Source organism: Nilaparvata lugens, chromosome 1 (assembly GCF_014356525.2).
Source record: "Nilaparvata lugens isolate BPH chromosome 1, ASM1435652v1, whole genome shotgun sequence".
NCBI lineage: Eukaryota > Metazoa > Arthropoda > Insecta > Hemiptera > Delphacidae > Nilaparvata > Nilaparvata lugens.
Window position 1 is genome coordinate 22013854 of NC_052504.1, and position 21749 is coordinate 22035602.

The 21749-nt window shown below is 37.5% G+C and overlaps 1 protein-coding gene across 1 annotated transcript in view; it reads left to right on the top strand.

Moving 5' to 3' along the window:
• Positions 1-21749, top strand: part of LOC111044712 (T-cell leukemia homeobox protein 3-like) — a 72429-nt gene that overhangs the window by 44994 nt on the left and 5686 nt on the right. Inside the window, exon 3 of the mRNA XM_022329924.2 lies at positions 11074-11302. Coding sequence (XP_022185616.1) covers positions 11074-11302 — 229 coding nt within the window. The remainder of the gene's footprint in view (positions 1-11073; positions 11303-21749) is intronic.

Consider the following 21749-nt stretch of genomic DNA (forward strand, 5'->3'; position numbering starts at 1 on the left):
GGTTAATTTCCACACAGAAAAAACTAAAATGTAGAGGACACAATATAAGAATTTTTTGTAACTAACTGTTGTATGTAATTTTAATTTATCTAATATTTTCTGTAATTGATGTTGCAGTTTTAGTTTTTTGGGAAATAAACATTTATCTATTTATTTACTTTAAATGAGTCTCAAATGAGCATAGCAGTTGAAACGAAGAGCAACCACACATGATAAATCTGGAACCACCACTGTAATTACAATGAGTAATTCTAGTTCAGAATAAATCTATGCTTCTAATTTAAACTGGAGCGAACTAACCGCTCATTGGAGAAGTTTTTAATGTTTGACAAGCAATAGATCGTTAATATCTGACATGCCTCGTTTTCCGAGAGTTTCGCCAAGTCGCTTGCCGAATGTACAACGATTGACATATTATGAAATTGGAGCGATGCGAGCGGAGCGGAGGCATAGTAGCCATCCACTTTTACGTTCGTCGTCATTCTTACGAGCTCGGCGAGATGAAGCGCCGCTAAAAAAATCCAACTTCATCATATTATTGAGGCGAAAGAAAGCACACAGCAACAGACAGACGGAGAAAAAATCAAACGTATGCATGCAGACATGAGCGAGCAGAGGTGAGCAGAAATGTGTATAATTATAGTATGTGTCAGTGACATACATGTGTGTGTGTCAGTGTTAGTGTTATTGATATCCCGAATCAGGCTTCTTACAAAATTCACATAACACCGAATAAAGTCTTCCATTTCCATAGGAAATTGATTGATTTGAGATTATCCCGCTTCCACTCCCTGCTTTGAAAATAGACCGCATTCCTGACCGCATGAAGCTATGTACAAAGTAAAATGACTGGACAAATGAACGATGAAAAATCAACAATACCAATAATAGGGGAAGCAATAGACTTGTAATCTATTAAGTGAATTGGTAACTATGAAAAAGGGATGATGAAGGAAGACAGTGGCGTTCAATAAGCATCAATGATGTAGACACGAATCGACAAAGCTAGGGAGGCAGTTTGTAGTGCCCCGACTTAATGTGAGTAACCAGTTGGCCGCGAGGGGCGTTGTAGTCACGCGAGCTGCTTTACTGAAATGTCAGCATTTCTTATGGTTACAACATCAATGCTGCCCGTAGAATCAATGCTGAATGTATGGAGTGAATCCCACCTTGGAAGCCATCGTGTGATGTTGTAAGTCGAGGGATGTTCTGTGGCTTTGCAAGTGAAGCAAAGGAGGCAGCTATAGACGGAGACTGGCTTATTAATCTCCGATATTGGACAGAAGTTCGACTGAGGGAGGCCTCTTGTCGCCCCTCCATTCCCAGCCCTCGTTTTAATTTTCGAGATTGCTTCATCTACTTTTGCATGCCACTCTTGCTGAGCACATCGTCGTTGTATGTAGACCATTCTCTCGGGAGAACTTTAAGCAACTACCGCACTTTTTCTGGCCATTCTTTGCAGCAACTTGAAAGCTCGCCGTCACTCTCGTTTCCACCCTCACTCTTCGCCATCTTGCTCACTCTTTGCAAGCGGTAAATCTTCTCCTCACCTTTCCGCTCTCTGCTACTTCATACATCTTCCGCGAAAGTTTCCAGGCAACAGAACAATGACGATAATTTATTATTGAAAGAGAGCATTTTCTTATTCATAGACACGGAACAATCCAACGAGCAACGTATAATATTTTTTTTCATTCATTCAATTCTACAGAAACAAGGTCTATAAATATTTTGTATAGGTGTACGATGATTGTGACTGCTGTTATAATGGATTTCACTGTTCTCAAACAGATGTCAGAATGAAAGCATGAGTTCCAATTTTTGTTTTGTATCATCACAATAATTGCTAATCAGATAATTTGTCCCTGGTTAAAGATGTTGTAGATGAGAAAATAGAAGTTCTTCTCTATTTTCTGTAACCTGATACAACAGTATGGACATTATAATAGATCTATAATCTTTAATTTCTAATATTGTCGAGTCTTGTTAAAGAAGCTATGAGTTCGTTCTCCTATTTTTCACATGTTGAATTATGCACTGATCCCATGTTTACTCCCCGACATAAAACCCTTTCACGAATACTTGTAAAAACTGTACCTTGTGTTAAAAAAACAAGATTTATTAATGTTGATAATGGAATTAAATATCAGTTACAAGAATCCACTGGAAATATCAACGGTATACAGAGATAGAATCTCAAGTTATTAAAAATTCTAATAGATTCGATTTGATATTGAAAACCCCTATCTGCAAACTTTTATAAATTCTTTCTATTATTAGGTCTTACACTGAAGATGATGTTTTTATTATAACATTGAGTTTGAAAGATTGGCTATGCGTTTAGATAGCTACAACGCAGCTATCTAGTGAGAAGAGAATGGCGTGAAATGAGAGCCAGAATTAATCGTATCGCTCAGAGTGATGGAGCAGAAGCGTAGAGTAGCACGCCTCCCTGCTTGGCTTTTCCTGGAAAATGTGCAGAGCGAAGGATAAAAAAAATGCTAATAATACTGATAAAACTTTCAGGCTGATGGCGAAATCCTTATTATACATGACGTCAAAGAAAAATGAAGGCCGAGGCAGAGAGAAGAGGCAAAAAGTTGATTCAATTTTTCATCGTGTTTTTAATTCGGCGAGCGTGGTGCGTCACGCCTCGGCGTCTGCTTAGAGTCGTTTTTCGCACTTTTAATATTTTTAACAACAACGGATAAAGTTTGGACGGGGACTGTGGAGAGGAGAGGGAGGTGATTTTTGTAAAAGAGCTGCTTTCAGGAGAGGGTCAGAAGAAGAGGCTCTCACTGTCGACCCTAAAAATATTCATGAGGGGAAAGCGTTGAGCCTAAAAGGCGGGTCGTTCTCCATGCGAAAAGCAGCCACCGATGTTGTCGTTAATTTCATAACTACTTTCCACCCTCATCCCCCACCAAAACTTCCCTCGCCCGCTACCAGACCCAGCCAACGAACACTAGTTTAATTAGTTTCCACCATGAAAGCAGCCTGTACGCTCCGTGCTGCGAATAAGCGACTGAGCGCCCCGCAATAACTGTGAACGGCCCACTAGATATTGTCGTTCTAAACGTGTAAAAGCCCGCAAACTGGCTGCCACTAGATGTCGCCCAACCCGCCGTATCTTACACTATTAGCGTCGTCGTTTAACGGCAATTTATCGGCGCCTTTGCTACAGTCTTAATTAATATCGGGCGACAACTAAGCACCCCACCGAGAAGCTAGGTTGGAGCTGATGCTGCTGCTGCTGTTGTGCACTCACGCTTAAAGTAAGTGCACTCGATAATTGAGTAGAAAATCGTTTACTGGAATGAAAGGTGGATGCATACTCTAAGAGCCTTCATACACTATGGGCGTTTTACTTCAGTGCATCCGCTATTATTGCACTGTGGACTCAAACACCTTCACCCTGCTTGTTCTGGAAAGGATGAAGAAATTGATGAGTACATATCAACACTCATCAACATCAACAGCATACCTAAAACAATGAAATCCAATCAAGGAACGACTGAATTGAGGAATATTTTATCACATAGTGCATCATCATAGATACTATTATTAAGCCTAGGTAAAAGGTAGATTATAGAAGTTCTCAGAACTTCTCAGTTGGCAATGTCGAATTTATTCTTGGCAGCATCACAAGTTCCTCGATAGATAGTATCGTGTATATTCTCTCAAGTAAACTGACCTTGCAAGCAATTGAATCGAAAACAAAGCTATTGAGTTATTTATCCCCACAGAAACCATATGGATCAAAACCCTAATTTTTAAAATGAGTCGTTCTCATTATAATCCTCGGGGTCTTTGACAGAAAATGTGAACTCCGCCATAGTATGCTGAATTGAGTAGCTTTAGAATTCTGGTGTAACCGATCCCGACAACGATATGGGGACTGATGACTGCTGTCTACACGTTTCTAATTCCATTTCCTGACGACTGGTCCATCTCAATCTAATCTGTTGTGTTTTTTCACTGAGTTTGGTGAATGGCTGCTGACCCCCTCCTCTCCAACTGCAGAGTCTAGATGAAAAGTTATTTGGCGCGATGAAAGAGTGCGCGATCACTTGACGCCAATTTCGCGCCGGATTTAGCCAATTACCTGACGAAATGGCGCTGAACAAGAGACAACCAGCGAGTGAGAGATGTCCGAGAGAGGGAAATGGCTAATTGCATGAGAGCGCACGAACAAAGGAAAAGCGTTCGCCCGCCCGCGCTCAGAGGCAATTTCCCATCGAGGCTGGCTTCTGGCTTAGCATCGTGTCGACCGATTTTATAAAGCCTCTTCGCTCAGCAACGACAAGATCAGCAGCTGAACGACTGAATCAGGTGAAAAATGCCGTTTGCTGATCAGCGACTGACATAATCCTGTTATGTGCTATTTGCGAAATGGGGCAAGCCAACAACTGCTGCATTTACTGCATTCATTGTCTCTACACATTCAAGACAAGCGGGAGAAAATTAGTATGTATATTGTGGTCTGAATGATCAATTCAAATAGTTCAAGACGTCATCCTTCATAGCCGAATTTTTTATAAACACCTAGCTGCTTCAATAATGAATGTTGTAAGAAATAGCAAAAAATTCCATCTGTATCAAAAAATACTTAGCTACAGAATGAGATGAAAATGGAGCATGGAAAATGCTAATAGCCGGCACTCATGAGAATGGAAATAGAGTAGGTCATTTGAAAAATACAACATACATCATAGAAGATACGCATACTGAGCATCGGTCGATCAATCACTACTAAAAGTCTACAATAATAAATTACTGATCTAAATCAGGGCCGTAGAGAGCCGGAGCGGGCCCCCCGATCAGACCCGTTTCGGGCCTCAACATATTTATACAATAATTGATTTAGTACTTGATCACTAAAACGAAACCCCAAATGGCCTACACGCGAGCACAATGTTTTACAACGTTACTTATGATACAAAAATATTCTCTCTTTTCATTAGGATAATGGAGTTACATAGCATAATTTGATAATAATTCAAGTATGTGTCTATTTATTACACACATATTTATGTTTCATGTTGTAAAAATATGACAAAAAACTATGTTGAAGGATTAAAAACACAGAAAAATACTAGTGAGACAGAATACAATTTAATTCTTTGAAACAGAAACCATATATTTTCAAATTAACTTTCCTTGCTTTACAACTAGCAAAATTATCAATGATTTTGCTGAAGTCCAACTTTCGCGCTATTTCACTTTCTAAGGCCAGCACCCCTAGGCTTGAAAGGCGATCTTGAGCCATGGTGGATCGTTGAACATTTTTCACACACACGTGCCAGCAAGCTGAATGACTTTTCAGCCTCAGCAACAGTTATTGGCAAAGTGCAGAAAATCCTCAAAGCAATCATTACACTGGGATAAAGGCTGGAAATCTTCTGTTGAACGAGGACATTCAATAATTCTAAAGGTTTCAGGTTGTCACTAAAGTTTGCTGGCTGGATGCATTTGAGATGTCCCATCTCTGAAATGAGCTTTTCTTCAACACGTCATTTTTGTACAGTGTAGTCCATGTTTTGATCTGGTTACATAGCTAATCTGGAGCTTCGGATACATCCACAGAAAACAGTCTATTGATTTTCTTAACAGCTGTAAACCGAGAAGTCACACTTCCAATGATGGTGTCCATTAAAACATAGAAAATATGAACCTTGAACCGGTCTTCTGGAGTTTCATTCGAGCCAGCTGGCCATACTGGCCACTCGGCCAGTATTGAATCAGGTGCTATCAAATAGGGAAAGTTCCAGTAAAAATTATCATTTTAGTTAGGGTGCGTTTGTATTGCTGCTTTAGTCATTTCATCAATAGCTCATTATATAACTTATTTGTAGTTTTTTTATTTCTCATACAGTTACAAACAAAAATATATTTTTTCATTGACACCTGACCGCCAGGCCCCCCTAGGAGGCCGGGCTCCCCGGATCCAGCCTTACTTGCCGTATGGGCCTGATCTAAATTAATGTGAAATTTCTTCTTGGTCTAATAGCTGGGATAATTGTGATGTTCACATCGCAGCAATGTGTTCCTGTTTGAAATTATTGTTTAGTTGGATCATGCCTGCTTGTTTTTTTTAATGCTTCTCATAATAAACAAACTTTGTAAAAATAAATGCATTGGGCCTGTACTTGTTTCGGATTGTGACCAGTTTAAAAGATCATAATATTAAGTGTACACTCAGTATACACACAGTTTAATATTAATTCTACACTCTTCCGAAAGCCAAAATATCTATTGTTTTGGGTATCTCAACAAAAAAATTAAATTTTTTCACCTAAATAATTTTAGTTTACTATAATAATACCGATTAATTATTCATTTGTTGCATCGGTTGAACAAGAATATAATTAATTATAGAACTAATTAAATTGAAAGGGATAGGCTTCCAAGAAAAATGTTTATTGATTCAGTAAACATAAAACCTATAAACTAGAAAATCAACATTTGATTCAGTTGATTCTCTGAAAAAAACTAAAATTATAGCTGAACAATCAGTTTTGGAATTGATTCACAACTCCCAAACAACTGGATCTTACAAACTCACTCAAATCCTTTCTCAACGTGGTTTCCTACTTTTGAAGAACAAAAAAGACCATCCTATTAAAGGGGAATGCTGTACTACGTAATAGAAGCGTCTGGTCGCCCGCCCTTCTAGTGGGCTATTAGGCCCTGCCGAAGTGAACAGTAGGCCTAATTATGGTCAACATGAGTACGACCTTGTCGGTGGGTCATTAGGGAGCCAGCCGACCAATGGCGGCCCACTCCATTACTTCTCGGCCGCTGATTGGTCGGCTTCTCTCATGAGCTTGTCCTCTCACTCTCTCTCCCTCCCTCCTCCACAACTACTGATTTCCGGAACCACCACCATCTAACAGCACGCACAGCACATGAGCTCTCTCTCCTCACTAATATCAACTCTACTCAGTCACTAACCTCAAATATCTGATTGCTGGCTATAGCATCTATCAAATTAAATCTTACTCGACGATCTTTCCCAACAAAATTCAGCTACGGCTGAGCAACTATTACTACACTCTAATACCTCATGCTAGAGTCGAATCTATTGAGTAGAAATCTCATTTTAAATTCCATTTCCATTGTAAATCAAGCACGTTGAACATTTTTGACATAATTTAATAAAAACAATATAAAAACTTGTAGTACCCTTAAAGTTAAAATATTTTAATTTTTTTAATAAAGGGTACTACTTTTAATAAAGTTTTTATATGGTTTTTATTAATTTGAACAAAAGTAGCCTATATAAGTAAAGTGATTTTATTTTTTACATAATTTACGAACTTGACCTGAATAGAAAACTCTAAATATATTATCTTAAGAAGTGAGAGAAGATTAGGTTCACTAAAAATTCATACTTCTTGATTAAGTATCTTGTGGATTATTGGATCCAATGAAAAAACTAATTGGTTTTTGGAATAAGTTGAACATTTTTTCATAATCTGTGCTATTGGCATGATAACGCTATTTCCTCGATTATCACGAGTCTTCCTATTCTGGATAAATTTATCAACAGCCTATAAATTGATATTAATCTCAGCAGCTTTATTAAATTAGACTGTAGCAGGTGATCATTGGCTAACATTTAAAATAATTTTTCAATAGTTTCTTCATATACAGTAGCTCTTTTCCGTAGGCCTACATAGATCAAATATTCAGTACCTCTTGAAAATCGGTTCCGGCCAAAACTTAATTGAATCTGCTCCTCAATTTTCCCGAAATGCATTAATAATTTTGTTCAATCTTTGACAGAAAAAGCACTCAGAAACTGATAAGTTATTATCGGCATCAAAGTCAAATTTATGTTTGAAAGATCTATAGATGATTTATAAACAATAACCATACTAGACCAGAGTAGTAAGGCTTTATAGTGGTGATCTAGGAAAGCGTTGGCGTAATTGTAGTAATACAACAGCATGTAATTCCAAAGAGCTACTTGAATAGATTGGCTATACTGGATGGCAATATAAGGTTCAGGATTTCAATACTCAAGATATACTCGATATTGCATATAGTGATTCATCTGCTCCTTTGAGTATCCTTGAAGCATCCCTTTGACGTTAGGAGCATCCCTTGAAGCGACATGTTCATAAAAGTTATTATACTGGTACGAAGTTCCTTGTTTTACCGCAAATTCTTTCATTTTTGCTTGGCGATTCTAAAGTCTGAAAATTTTAGTGGAAAAGTCTCAGGTAGCCTACTCTAGAAAAGTTGAATTCTCCTCCAAGATAAAACTGCATTTTGGTAGGGACAGCCAAATAATTATTGCTACTACTACAAATTTCCATAATTCTGTTCAATATGAGATTAAATAATATGATACCTATAATAGAATACTCGAATAGGATCTTCCACCATACAAATTTCTTCATAGATTCCACTATTAGCTAAGCAAATTCTAAATGCTATTTTATCAATTCTTCCAATTTTGTAAATCGTATCCATATTCCATGCAATATCAGGGAATATTCAGTATGACTGATGTCTGAATAGAACCTGTGAATGTGGCAGTAAATGACTCTGAAACAAGATGGAGTCGCACACAAGTTGATCGAGTGAGCCGGTAATTAACTGGTAGTTGTTATTTCCTGTGGTGAATGGCGCTGGTACTGGCCATTGGTTGTCGCTAGATTTCCCTTTGACACGCTATAGCTCAATTTCTAGTTTCGGAACCAGCCGAAATAAAAGAGCTGGGGGAAATAAGCTACGTTGTCACTATTTGATAGCGTGCTGAGTTAGGTCTACTTCCAAGCATGTGACTATGTCGTTATAGCATACAATTCATTTTTTGAGCCATCAAATGTTGTCAGGGAGTCCTTTGTGCAGTGACACAACACAAACTGATGGGCATCATCAATGAAGGCAACAATTTTTACACGAAATCGCATCATATTGGTTTGTGAATCTGTAGCAGCAAATAACATATGAGATCCAACTCAGCCAACCATCATTCTTTACATTGTTCGGAGAACCCAGAATAAAGCCACATCTACACTGAACAGTTCGACAAACATGTTTGTTGAAATAGTTTGAGCGAATTATTTTATTATGTTTGACAAACAATGTTTGCCCGTGGCCAGTGTGGACGCGTCACCAAACAAAATATTTGTAAGTGGGGGAAACAGGTTTTATGTTTTACAGCAAACATTGAAAATGTTTGGAAAAACAGTAATTTTTTGTTTGACAAACAATGATTGTCCAAACTTTTAATAATATTTGTCCCTGTGCCCCACAACAAGCATGTTTGCCGAACGTGTATGTTGAACATTTGTTCAGTGTGGACACGGCTTAAGACTTAACCCCAAAAAATGAGGGATAGGTCGAAAAGCGGTTCATAAATGATATATTATTGAAGACAATAATTAATGAAACAAAAATACATCAGCCAATCATTGAATGAATACTAGCAAAACTGCTGATCGACATTTCAGAAAGAAAACCAACAATATTTTTTGATAATAATAATTTTTGTTACATTTTTTTAATAGAATTACTTTTCATGCAATATAGATGAATTGATCGAAAATAACCTGACTTATATAGCCTACCTCTTCTAATCCCCCACATTCCTTCTCAACTACTCCTTATTACAATCTCTGCCACAGGTTCTCTTGTTCATTACTATTATTACTATAAATTTCAAATAGATTCTAACTGAACAACCGTTATGAAGCTCTCTAATACTATGAATATGAATTACTTGTCTATCTGAAGTTGTCCGACAAATTTCATTTCCAACGAACTAGTTGATGATTCCGATATCAATGATATGCAATTCCATCGTTGCATCGAGCGGTAATCATTTTTCGATAGCAGATACAAACTGGGATGTTTCGTAGCTATCTGGCCGAAAAGAAATCTGTATTCACGATGTTCATTATAAGAAGAATGCCAAGTCGTGACGACCGATCTCGCTGATTGGCCGGAATAGATGATGGAGACCATTAGACATAAATCGATCGATCGTATAATCATAGATGATTTGTTGGAACGTTTCTCCAATAGATAATGTTTGTGGTACGATCAGTATTGACTCGGCAACGAGTGGCCTTTCAATAGCAAAATAATAGCGCTTTGATACGGCCATTAGGGCATTTGATAGTGATGCACGATCGCTTCAATTCCATCGACTTCTCACTCTCTCACTCTTTCTCTCTCCTGCATCCTTCTCTCTCTTCGTGGTCATCTCTCAAGGATCCCTTCCATCCCGAATGATGATTACTAGGAAATACTATTCTTATATAAAAGTCGTGAATAAAAGCTTGTAATCATAACCAATAGCACGTTGTTGCGAATGTGTGGGATCCAAGATGGAGAACGATTTTATTGTTGCTTATTTTGTTACTGGACACATTGCCCAATCCAATCAACATCTACTGAACTGTGTGAATCAAGGCAATCAGCTATTGAATGTTAAACGAATAAAATAATTAACAGTTGATAATGTTGTCTCTATATATCAAATTATACAAATACATATTAGAAATGAATAATTCTAAACAGTGGAAAATTCCACAGTTCATGTATTGGTATGAATCGATGAATCTATTGCATGTTAGATTGCTTGTCAACAAACTCAATCATCAACTTTATGAAATAAGCCAATATTGAGCTGTTCTGACCTTCCATTCAGGAAAATTATGTTTTAAAAAATAGTCTTCCAAAGTATATTACAGAGAGAAATACTTATAGAGATGAATTATCGCCATCATTAGGGTGAATACTTTGTAATAGCTTACTGGTGAAGGCCTAAGTATAATCATCTGTCATGAAACTTCCTTCATGCTCTCCAAAGTAATACATCAGAATTCCAACTACAGACGTTTTACAAAGGATGAATACAATAGGAGTTGATTGGAAAATAATATTCCGCTATGAGAGATATTCTCTATCAGTGTCACCACATTAATTGATTTTAAACTTTTCATGATTAGGAAATGAATATATATATATATATATATTATATATATATATATATATATATATTATATATATATATATATATTATATCAATTGAAGAGCGTTTTGTTGTTGCAGCGACGTTTCCGATGACGAGACGCATCGGTCACCCGTACCAGAACCGCACGCCGCCCAAGCGCAAGAAGCCGCGCACTTCCTTCACGCGGCTGCAAATCGCCGAACTGGAGAAGCGCTTCCACAAGCAGAAGTACCTGGCGTCGGCCGAACGCGCCGCGCTTGCCAAAACGCTCAAAATGACCGACGCACAGGTCAAAACATGGTTCCAGAATAGACGCACCAAGTGGAGGTACGTATCACCATACAGAAATAGAGTCTCCAACAATCATCTCATATTCTTATATATTGAGCACTCAAATTGACAAACATTGATATTGCTAACAAAATTAATATTGTTAAGCTATCATGGTAATTTCTGCTATCAATCCTAACAGGTTTTGTCAGAAAATTATTTCCAAGTGATTCGGCCACATGATGTAGAGTTGAAGTTTACACTGTATGAAAGTTTAAACTCCCAGTTACAATTAAATACCTATGAATGTGGAATAAGCCACATCAATATATAATTTTCTCAACCTGAATTGAAAAAAACCTTCTCCATGAGCTCATCTGTAGATTGAGCTCTCAATAGTTTCAACACTTCTTTTCTATTGTTCAATTTCCATTATCATTCTGTCGCTTGTGTTTATGATAGGTCTTTATTCCCCTCTATACTCTATTTCATTACTTTTAATTTTTTCTCTCCATGAATCCCTCGTATTAATGTTAAAATCAGCTTATCGTTTATTTCCAGAAATTAGATTTCCCAGTTTCTTGTTATAAATTTCCTGCAGCAATCTATTCTTACTTTTGGTCATATTGACTGTCTGAATTTTTCGTCGAATCGCTTGTTTTCTCATCACTCTCCTCCTCTTTCTTTGAAGCACCCCTTAAGGTTCTTTACACATCCTTCTTTCTTAGTAGTCTATAAGCCAAAGAAGGATCCGTCCTTCTTTGAGGGTTACTTCTTTCTTTGTTAGTCTATTTTTTATTCAGGGTAGGTTTATTCCATGTGTCATAATATCGAAAAATAATTATTGAATGAGAATGGTAAGAGTATATAAAATAAATATTTTTCACCTCACCATCTTGTTTCTTCCTCACCAACAAATTTTCAATTCCTGATCCACATTTCAATACTTTTCCCCTTAATATCTTCAAAGATATCACTTTCTCCACATCAAATCCTCAAAAGTTTCTCAAATCTTCCCAAACTCTTTCCTTTTCTCGTATTAATCATCGTGTTTTGAAGTTTTGCATCCAACAAATAACTCAACCTCAACTATTTCCTACTAATTGTCACCCAGCCAAACCAGCTTTTAATATCATTGCCACAAGTACTTTACAATCTGAATAATTCGTGCGAAACTACCTAGATTATAACATTAAAGTAGATTACACGCTGTAGCAGCAATCCGTTGTCTGTCAGTTGGTCGATCGTGGAATTTGTATCCACTCAAATTGTCAGCGTTCCTTATAAATAACACATCAATGAGTTCATTCATTCAGCTCTGACAGATCAAAGTGAATCTCTTTGCAGTGGATGACGCTTATCGCTGGAAACTCGTTCAGTCGCAGCAGTCCAGCCACATCTTTACTCGGCGACTGCCATTAATAGCTGTGTCGTTGGACGCTTTATGCAGTTAGCGATAAAGTGGAAAAGGCGGAAAGTAATAAGTGAGACATAGATAGAGATTGGGATGTGTTTGTGGGACAGAAACAAGAGATACATTTATGAATAGTGTACTTGAGAAGTAACCAGAAAGTATAATAGGAAGAGAGAAAACGATATCTGTTCAAGAGCCTGAAAAGAAATGAGAAAGTATAATAGGAAGATAGAAAACGAGATCAGTTCAAAAGGCTGAAAAGAAATGAAAAAGCAATGGAGATAGTATTGAATGGAGAGACATCAATTTTTTCAATTTCAATTTATTTATTCACACACACAAAAAAGGTGAAACATTGGAATACATACTAGAAGTATGAGAAGCGAGAGAATAGATAGGAAAAGGAAGTTATGAAAGATGGAGTCTGTTGAGAGGGAATGAGATATTCAATGACAGTCATTGGTAAGACATGATAACAATCATTTAATCGTTCAGAATTACACAACTTACAGAAAAGTAGCACAGGCTTACGCCCAAAATGGTTCCAATTCTAATTTATACAACAGTCCAAATGTACAAACACAAAGAAAAGAGAAACACACTATTTAGACATAGACAGAGATGAAGGTTTGGTTTGCGGTACCCAGGCTGTGAAACTTCTCAATTTGTGTGAGTACAAGCAAAGCGATTCATTCATTAAATCTTCAAAATTGAGTTTTGAGTGTAGAACATTGAGTTTGAATGAAATTGCCGACATCAAGCTCGTAACTTCAGACTGTCATCACTACGCCAGAACGTGATTTCGAATCCCGGCAACATCACGGTATCATCTCATCTAATTTACCTCGCACAACCAGGAGCTTATTAGGATGTGAGCATCATACAACAAAATGGAAGCATTCAGCTTTCAAAGGTATTAGAAGACATCATTAGATAGAAACATGTTTAGATGGATAAGAGAAATAATTATTGACCACATTACTGAAACTCACTCTATGTTGAGAATTATGACAAAACCACTGAGATGAACATTTAAAATCTACAAAACAGGAAAAAGAGGGACGAAATAACCCTCAGCAACACTCAAAGAAAGATGTTGTAGTAAATAGAGGAAGAGAGTTTTGTTTGGTAGAATCTCAAGCAGTTACATACAGAGAAAAAGAAACAAGTTTGGAGTCAGGTAAATATTATTATCAATTAAAAAACTGATTGTAACCTGTTAGTTACAACACTATCTTGACTCTTCAGATAGGAAAATGAGAATTATAAAAAGTGAAATCGGAAGAGGCAAGAAAAATGGCAGAGGTGGAACAGAGATTGAAAAATGCTGAGCGAAATACTGAGGGAATAGAACACATTGGAAGAGAAGAAGGTAAGAAGCTGAAGCCAGTGTGGGAGAAGGGAGAGACGTTGTTAGAGTGAGTAAACGAGATGAGAAAGAAACTGTTGAAGTAGAGAAGGAATAGTGATAGAGGAGTAAGAGAGAGATATGGTGTGGCGCGCTATCATCTATCAGATAGGAGCGGGCAGTGCAAGAACAGCGGAATGCGTTTAGCAAGGCGACACCAGTCGGCGGCTATGCTTTTAGCAGGGTTGGGGGAGGGGGCTTTCCCCTGGTTGGGGGTTTAAGGGGAGGTTTGATGAGGCGCCGCCGATAAGTAAAGTATTAATTGCTACTAACAGTGCCATGTAACATTTTAATTACGTGCAAGCGGTTTAGCCGGCTTGTACTAATGGACTGCTTAGTGCTTAGTGCCTAGCCCTGAACATGCATGGATCAGGTAAGCTAGTGTTGTTGCCCTGACTTGGTTACCAGTCGCTATACTAAGTCGGATATGCAAAAAACACTAAGTGCATTAACTAGATCAAACAAGTATCCTTTAAACATGGAATTGATTCCTACAGCTAATGATGCTTCAACTCTATACTAATCCACAACTGAAATTTGTTTCAATCTAATAAAATATATATGAATAGCATACAGAAGTGCTATTTATGAATGATCAGGAATTATATGATGATGAATCATGAATGATCTGATGATCTTTACACTCACCATTCAATTCGAATTCGCTGAAACCACAGAGTAGCGCCATCAATCTGCATTCTTGAGAAGCACTAACTGGGAACAATATGGAAAAATGGAATCATGAAATGAGAAGAAGAGAGGAGATAAAAAGATCTTCCACTATAGTGTATTCTTCTTCCTCCTAGAAATACGATAAGGCTAAAATATTATAGACGTAATTCACATTATTTGGGAGCATACTCACATCAAGGTATGTCAGAGCTAAGTACACGTTTTCAACAAAAATACATGAATTAAATTTCGTTGAATGTTGGAGATCATTATTTTGAAAGTAATTTGTGAGCCGGTGGAATTGTTGTTCCTTACGATCAAAACCGTACATTACTAAAGTTTAATACGTGACTGCTGATGCTGACCAGACGGATTGTGATTGAAGGTCGCTTCAAAAATAAAGCTGTCCAAAAATTTGTCCGAAACACAAAAGTAATAATTTCAGGTTTTCTCGCCCACAAAACGACTCTTTACCGCGAAGGTCTTTTGAACGGACAGTATAGTTTTTTAAATTGCTTCAGCGTTGGTCAATTATTATTATCTCTTTGTAGCCCCTTCACTTTGAAACTGCTGTTAGAGGTCACGAAAATAAATTGTTATTACTAACACTAAGAAGAATTGTGTTTCTCCTATGTTCATGTGATACATTAAAGTGCAGCATATAATCACGTACACAACACACCAAATTACATGGAAATTGCTGTAGTTGGAACGATATCGTTCTCGAAAGTGTCTTTGGTGATAGGCCTAGGCCGAAATGCGATGATGGCCTAATCGTAATCGTATTGCTATCGAAAGTCAATTTCACAGTCGTCAGTGAATGATATAATTTGTCGGCTCATTACCTCAAGGCCATCAAATTATTAGTTGAACTATGAGAAACAATTTACTGCTCCAAAGTAACAGGCTGATGCTTCAATCATAACTCGTCATTATGGCAATGATAGCTTCTTACTAAGCATATTAAAATCTATTGTGCATGAATGAAGTGCCCCAGTCTATTCAATCAACACATAACCATAACAATGTCAAAGGGATGGTTAATACATGGCTAAACATTGATAAACTAATGATAGATACTTTGAAGATACTTATAGTTGGGTGCCTCATGACATTAATGATACTACTACGTAAATCTCCAGAGATCAAGACTCAATAATGTTGAACTTACTTTTATTCGCCTTTCAAGTGAATAGACTGATATTTTTTAACATGAGAAATGTGATCATGTGATCATGGAACTGAACATTGTGCAATAATATAAGGTGACATTAATTAAATCGATCACATTGGAAAAATAAGTAAAAATGAAAGGGTAGGTCAAAAGCTTAATGTTTACTTGTCAAGAAACGTTTGTGGAAGCCGAAGTTAATGTTAGTGGAATACTGGTGGCATTTATTCACATTGAACTTATTGAAGAAATGAGTGTAAATAAAAGGGCAGGTCAAAAGCTGAATGTTTACTTGCCAAGAAACGTTAATGGAAGCCAAAGTTAGTTGGTGAAATGCCGGTTAGTTGATTAGTCGCAAAGCCGGTGCAGCGCGATTAATTGGCGTCGTCGACTGGCAAAGCACGCTTAATTAGATCGCGTCGCTGCCATAAATCATTGCGATTGGATTTGGAAATCTGTTAATTGTCGCGCGACAGGACAAAGAGGCGAATTGGACAGAGGGGAGGAGAGAGAGAGCGGGCCAACATTAATTTTCGAAATGAATTTCCTCGCTTGCCAAAGGAGCTGGCAGTGTGGCTGGATTTTCTTCCCTAGGTCTGGGGTTTTTCCGAGGACTGGGGTGGTTGTCGGCTTGACAAGGGACTGTCTTACACTATTATCGTCGTCGGCCGTGGCGGCACCCCCTCTGCCCCACCATCACTCCTTGCGCAATTCACTTAGGCCGGTCACATCTGCTCTTCTGGCCTATCTCAAGCCATCTTCCTTCCTCCCCCAACCTCCGCGCCACCCTCCTCACGGTCGGCTGGACCCGAGCTAGAGAGAGACAAGTGACGACCATATCGCTCCAGTTATCGAGTTAATATCAACTTGATAATTGTTTTCGATGATGAAATCGGGGGTGGCATCGTCGATGATGAAGTACAGACGTCTTTTCCGCTCCTCCAACATGTGCATCGCATCGCATCGCATCCTCTCATCACATCAGATTAATCAACTCCTTTTCTCACACTTCCAGTATCACTGAACTTACCACAAATTATCATTTGAGTAGAATAGCAGGTCATAGGGAGACAAGTTTTATAATGCTCTAAGAACAGGGAGATTAATATAATTCAAAAATCGCAACGCAAACAAAAGACTAGCTTTATCACCGTTTTGAGAATAGACGAAAAAAATGTTTCAAGAACTTTGAATCTTACTTTCTCCTTGCATTTGTAACAAACATTATTTCATTAGTATGTAATTTTATAATCATAGTCAAAATAATCTGCTCTTATTCTTGACTTGATTCAAGTCAACAATCAAAGTTTCTTTTGTAATTCGGAGCAAGACGTTGTGATATTCATCCAAGCATTCATTATTTTAGAGTATTCTACGAGAGAATCTCGTATTACACTCATTATTTTGTAGAAGTTTCACCTTACTTGGAAAAACAATGTATGATAAATATATGAAGAGTCCACGCCGGAGATCAAGTTAGATCCAAATTTTAGAATATGCTGTTATAATCATTTCTTTGTTTTCTTTGTAGATGAAGTATCGCCTTACTTGGAAAAACTCTGCTATACAATGTACTATAAATACGAAGAGTACACGCCGGAGATCAAGTTAGATCCAAATAATTTTAGAATATTCTGTTATAATCATTATTTTGTAGATGAAGTGTCACCTTACGTGGAAAAGCTCTGCTACAATGTACGATAAATATGAAGAGTCCACACCGGAGATCAAGTGCAAGCATTGGAAGATTTGTTGTCGGTTCGGCCGCAGGCAACGGGAATAAAATGGCGCCGACGGCGGGCGGGCTTCCTGGCAGGGCGACTTGTCTTGCGACAAAGCCCGGCTGTGAATATTTAACGCTCGGAAACAGGCAAGTCGTGTAGCGAGGGCTGCAGGGCGCGGCGAGGGCGCTCTTCATTATTCAGCGGCTGAATTATTCAGCTCGCTTTTAAACTGTCAATTTGCCGCGGCGACATTTTTTGCCAGCGACGCAAGAGAACGCGCGAGAACATGAAAGCGCCGAGCTTGTCAAAGGCGTCGGCGTCGACCATCCGCCAAAGACGAATGCAACGCTTTGTCGCGTCTCGCGATCACCCAGCAACTGTCTGGTCTTGTTCTGTCAGACATGTTGTGTGGGCTGGCGTTGCCTCCTGCAAAAACGCTGCTCATCTCTTTCATTTCAACTCCGCTCAAACGTAACGACTCGACCTCCATCTAATGAATATCTTAAGCCCACCATTTCAACTCTTTCTTTGCTCGCTTCACTAGCTGTTTCCAACAAAGAGCAAATATTTGTGTGAGTACGCTTGTTACTATTCACTCTATGAACGTTTTTCTCTTGTGAATCCTTCTCGGAAAATATTCCCATGATAATATCCAACTATAATTAAGATGTTCTAAGTTATACACTTGAGCAATTGAGAATGTTAGTAGACTCCTCAAGTCAAATTTAGTATTACTCTTTACTGGATTTTTAATGGAAAATTGATTCATACTTATGGATACAGCTCTTCCTGTTTGTACAAGCTTGCCTCCACTTAATGGAGGTTTAACTGTAATCTTAATTAATCCACTTAAATTTGTTGTCCAAATAGACATGGAATAAAATGTTTCTCACAGTAAATGATTTGACAATTCAATAATGGGTGTTGTTCTGTCTATCATCTTTATTCCTTGATACTTTTCCATAATTCAATTCACCACCGTTCTTCTATCTATATTTGCCTTAATAGAGTTCGATCAACTGTTTAGTTTCAACTGTTTAGATCAACTCTTAATTGAAGCTCGGCCATATTAAATCTACAAAATATTTTAATAGTGGTTATGAAGAATGAGTGAACATGTGAACACCAATAGAAGAATAAATTTATCAATTCCGTTCTAATAAAATTTGTTGAATAAGAATTGATGTTGTCGAATTCCTCCATAATTTAAAAAACACAGTTTTACTTAAAGTAAAGTAAAGCTATGTTTTTCAAATTACATTTTGTATGTATACAAGAATATTGCGTTGTTGTTTGCTATGATTGCATTTTTATAAATATTTAAACTTTCTGATTTTCAAGGAGCAGCTTAATTGGGATTGAAATTCAACTACTCATACGTGGAACGAGTAGTTTAATTTGATTTTAAGTAGGTAAAGTAATAGAAAATCGCGAGGCATATTAATGAAGCGGGCGGATGTCGGATGAGGCGGGCAGGCAGGCGTTGTGTTATGAATGGTTTGAATCGCAACTTTGACCAGATACGTCACTTGATGGCATTGCATTGTATGATAAGTGAAAACGCTTCTCCCGAATTTAATTACGAATCGAATGAATAATGAAAACGCCATCAAGAGTGTAAGCGGTAACTCGACTAGTTAATTAGCATGAATAAGCGAGCAGCGGTTGCAATGGATCTTTCCCTCGTTCCTATGAAATTATTATCGTCTCTTTTGCGTCGTCTTCACCCTTTTCATGTGTGCTTTCTCCCCTTCTTACACGCTCCTTATCGCCACCGCTGATATTTTGCAGCTTCATTACAGTTCCACTAACTTTAGACCAGGACTGCCTTAATCGAATACTTTACGTTAACCGTTACTGTACACGAGATATGGATGATACGGGTGCTTCCATGTAATCAGCTACGCCTGCAGCGGTTAGAAGATGAATAATGAATCAATGAATACGCACTCAGAATCAAATTCATGTGTAGTTGAGTCTAGAGGTAATGAGGCAATCAGCTCTAGATTCATCCCAGATTCATTGGTTTTCTACTTTTTCATTGTTGAAAAGTTCACTTATACCAGTTTAAAATTTCTTATCAATCTTGTTGCACAGTACAGCAATATTTAACTTTCATTTAACGTGGAATTCACTTTTGTGGAATTCATGAGATTATTTTAACTCGGAAACTTTCAATTCAGTTGGAAGATTTTATTAGAGATTGCAGTTAATCAACTGTTGGAATATTATTACTCTATAATAATTATTTCAAATATCCAGTATCCTTTGCAGTAGCAGTCCTTAGTTCTATTTACATAGCTTTCATTGAATAATCGAATTACACAGTCTCAATGAAGAATTTTGATAGGGCTACTTGAATATTCAATTACAGAGGTCCCCTATTACCCTTATTAGAAACTCTGCACCATTGATTCGAAATGGATGACTAAAGTCCCCAAACCTTCATATCCCATTTATTCTTCAATTGGATATGTCTGCTTCAAATTTGATCAACAACGTTGCTTTCTGCTATTCTGTCGATGATTTGTATTATTCAAAGCTCGATCATTTAATATTGTCGGGATTAAAATCGAATCGGGTTTGAAGCAGCACCAAGTCTCACGCTTGACACAGTCGTCGTATGTGCTGACTGTTGGCTGTTGGATGCTGACTGCCTATCTTGTGTTTAATTACGTCGGGATACAGATAACGTACTTACAAGGCAAATAGCTACAGTTTTAAAGGTCTCCATTTACGGTGAACGAAACAGGTTTTTCAAGAAGAAAGCCATGTCGGATGATCCCTTAAGTGGCTATTTCTTTAGTTTTATTTATATCTTTGGTATAACACCATTATTAATGACGAATATTACTGATAGGGCGTTTTATAGCCGTCCACTTATCTTCCGGATATAAATATATTGGAGAGGGCGCTTCTTTTCTCAAGCCCAGCTTGGCCATTAGGAGGACCCAGCTCGGTCGTCATTCATTTCGCTCTTATCTATGAAAACCTTTTCTGAGTAATCGTCGCCGGTCGCCGGTCGCTGGTCGCCGTCCTGTATTAATTGCTCACACCACAAACCAAACAGATTATTCCCAATAATTATCATCGATGGTAATTAAATCTTTATTAGCTAGTCTCGCAAACTAGAAGAAACGGACGTTTTTGATCGTTTCCTTTCCATAAGTGTTACTTTACACAACTTTGATAACTTGAAGCCGACATCCACTGCAGTGAGAATGCTGGAGAATTAAGACATTTTCAACAAGAAAAAGTTGTTTTAACAAGATCTCGTCAAGTTTAATAAAATATATTACTAATGTATTTTCCTCTCTATCGATCAATTATTATTATCAAGTGGTATAATATAGATTATTATTGAGATTTCAATTGATGGTAAATATATTATTAGTTGTTAATACACTGATGTGATCAGAGAATAATGTGGTAGACTGGATAATATTATTATAATCCTGATACTGGAACAACAGAGTAGGCAAGACATCTATCACTGTGGCGTCTGAATCGTGGTTGTATGACTCAAATACTTTTACTCAATACTCTCCAATTTCAATCTACAAAAGGCATTTAGTGAATCGGTGACTTACTTCCAAATTGCAGATAAATCCTCAAACTAATTCATAGTAGAATACATGATAACATAATAATTATGTTATTAATTAACATTTTTTTATAATTAATAATTATGACATTGCTATGAGGAGCTAGATGGGACGTATGCGTCTTAATATCGGATGTAACAGCATGTAACAGGTTATTCCATGACAAATTAGCAAGAAGACGTCACTGGATAAGCAGCTAATTAACTAACGTCATCTCAACCTGAGTGACGGCCCTTGTATTATTCACGCATTATGAATAATCCCAGTATGATTCATCAGCATTCAATTGCATTGAGAATTGTACTGCTATCTGCTATGTACCCTTCTTGGGCTGAAACATTGATTGAAGAATTGAATTGAATCACTATTCAATAGCATAACATAGAATACTGGTGATATATTTCTCGCTTCATTCTATGATGGTTGAAATAATTCAAAATCAATAGCGTTGGATAGTTGATTAGTTGACAAAATCCTTATTCAACAATCATCAATATGACGCATTTGCGG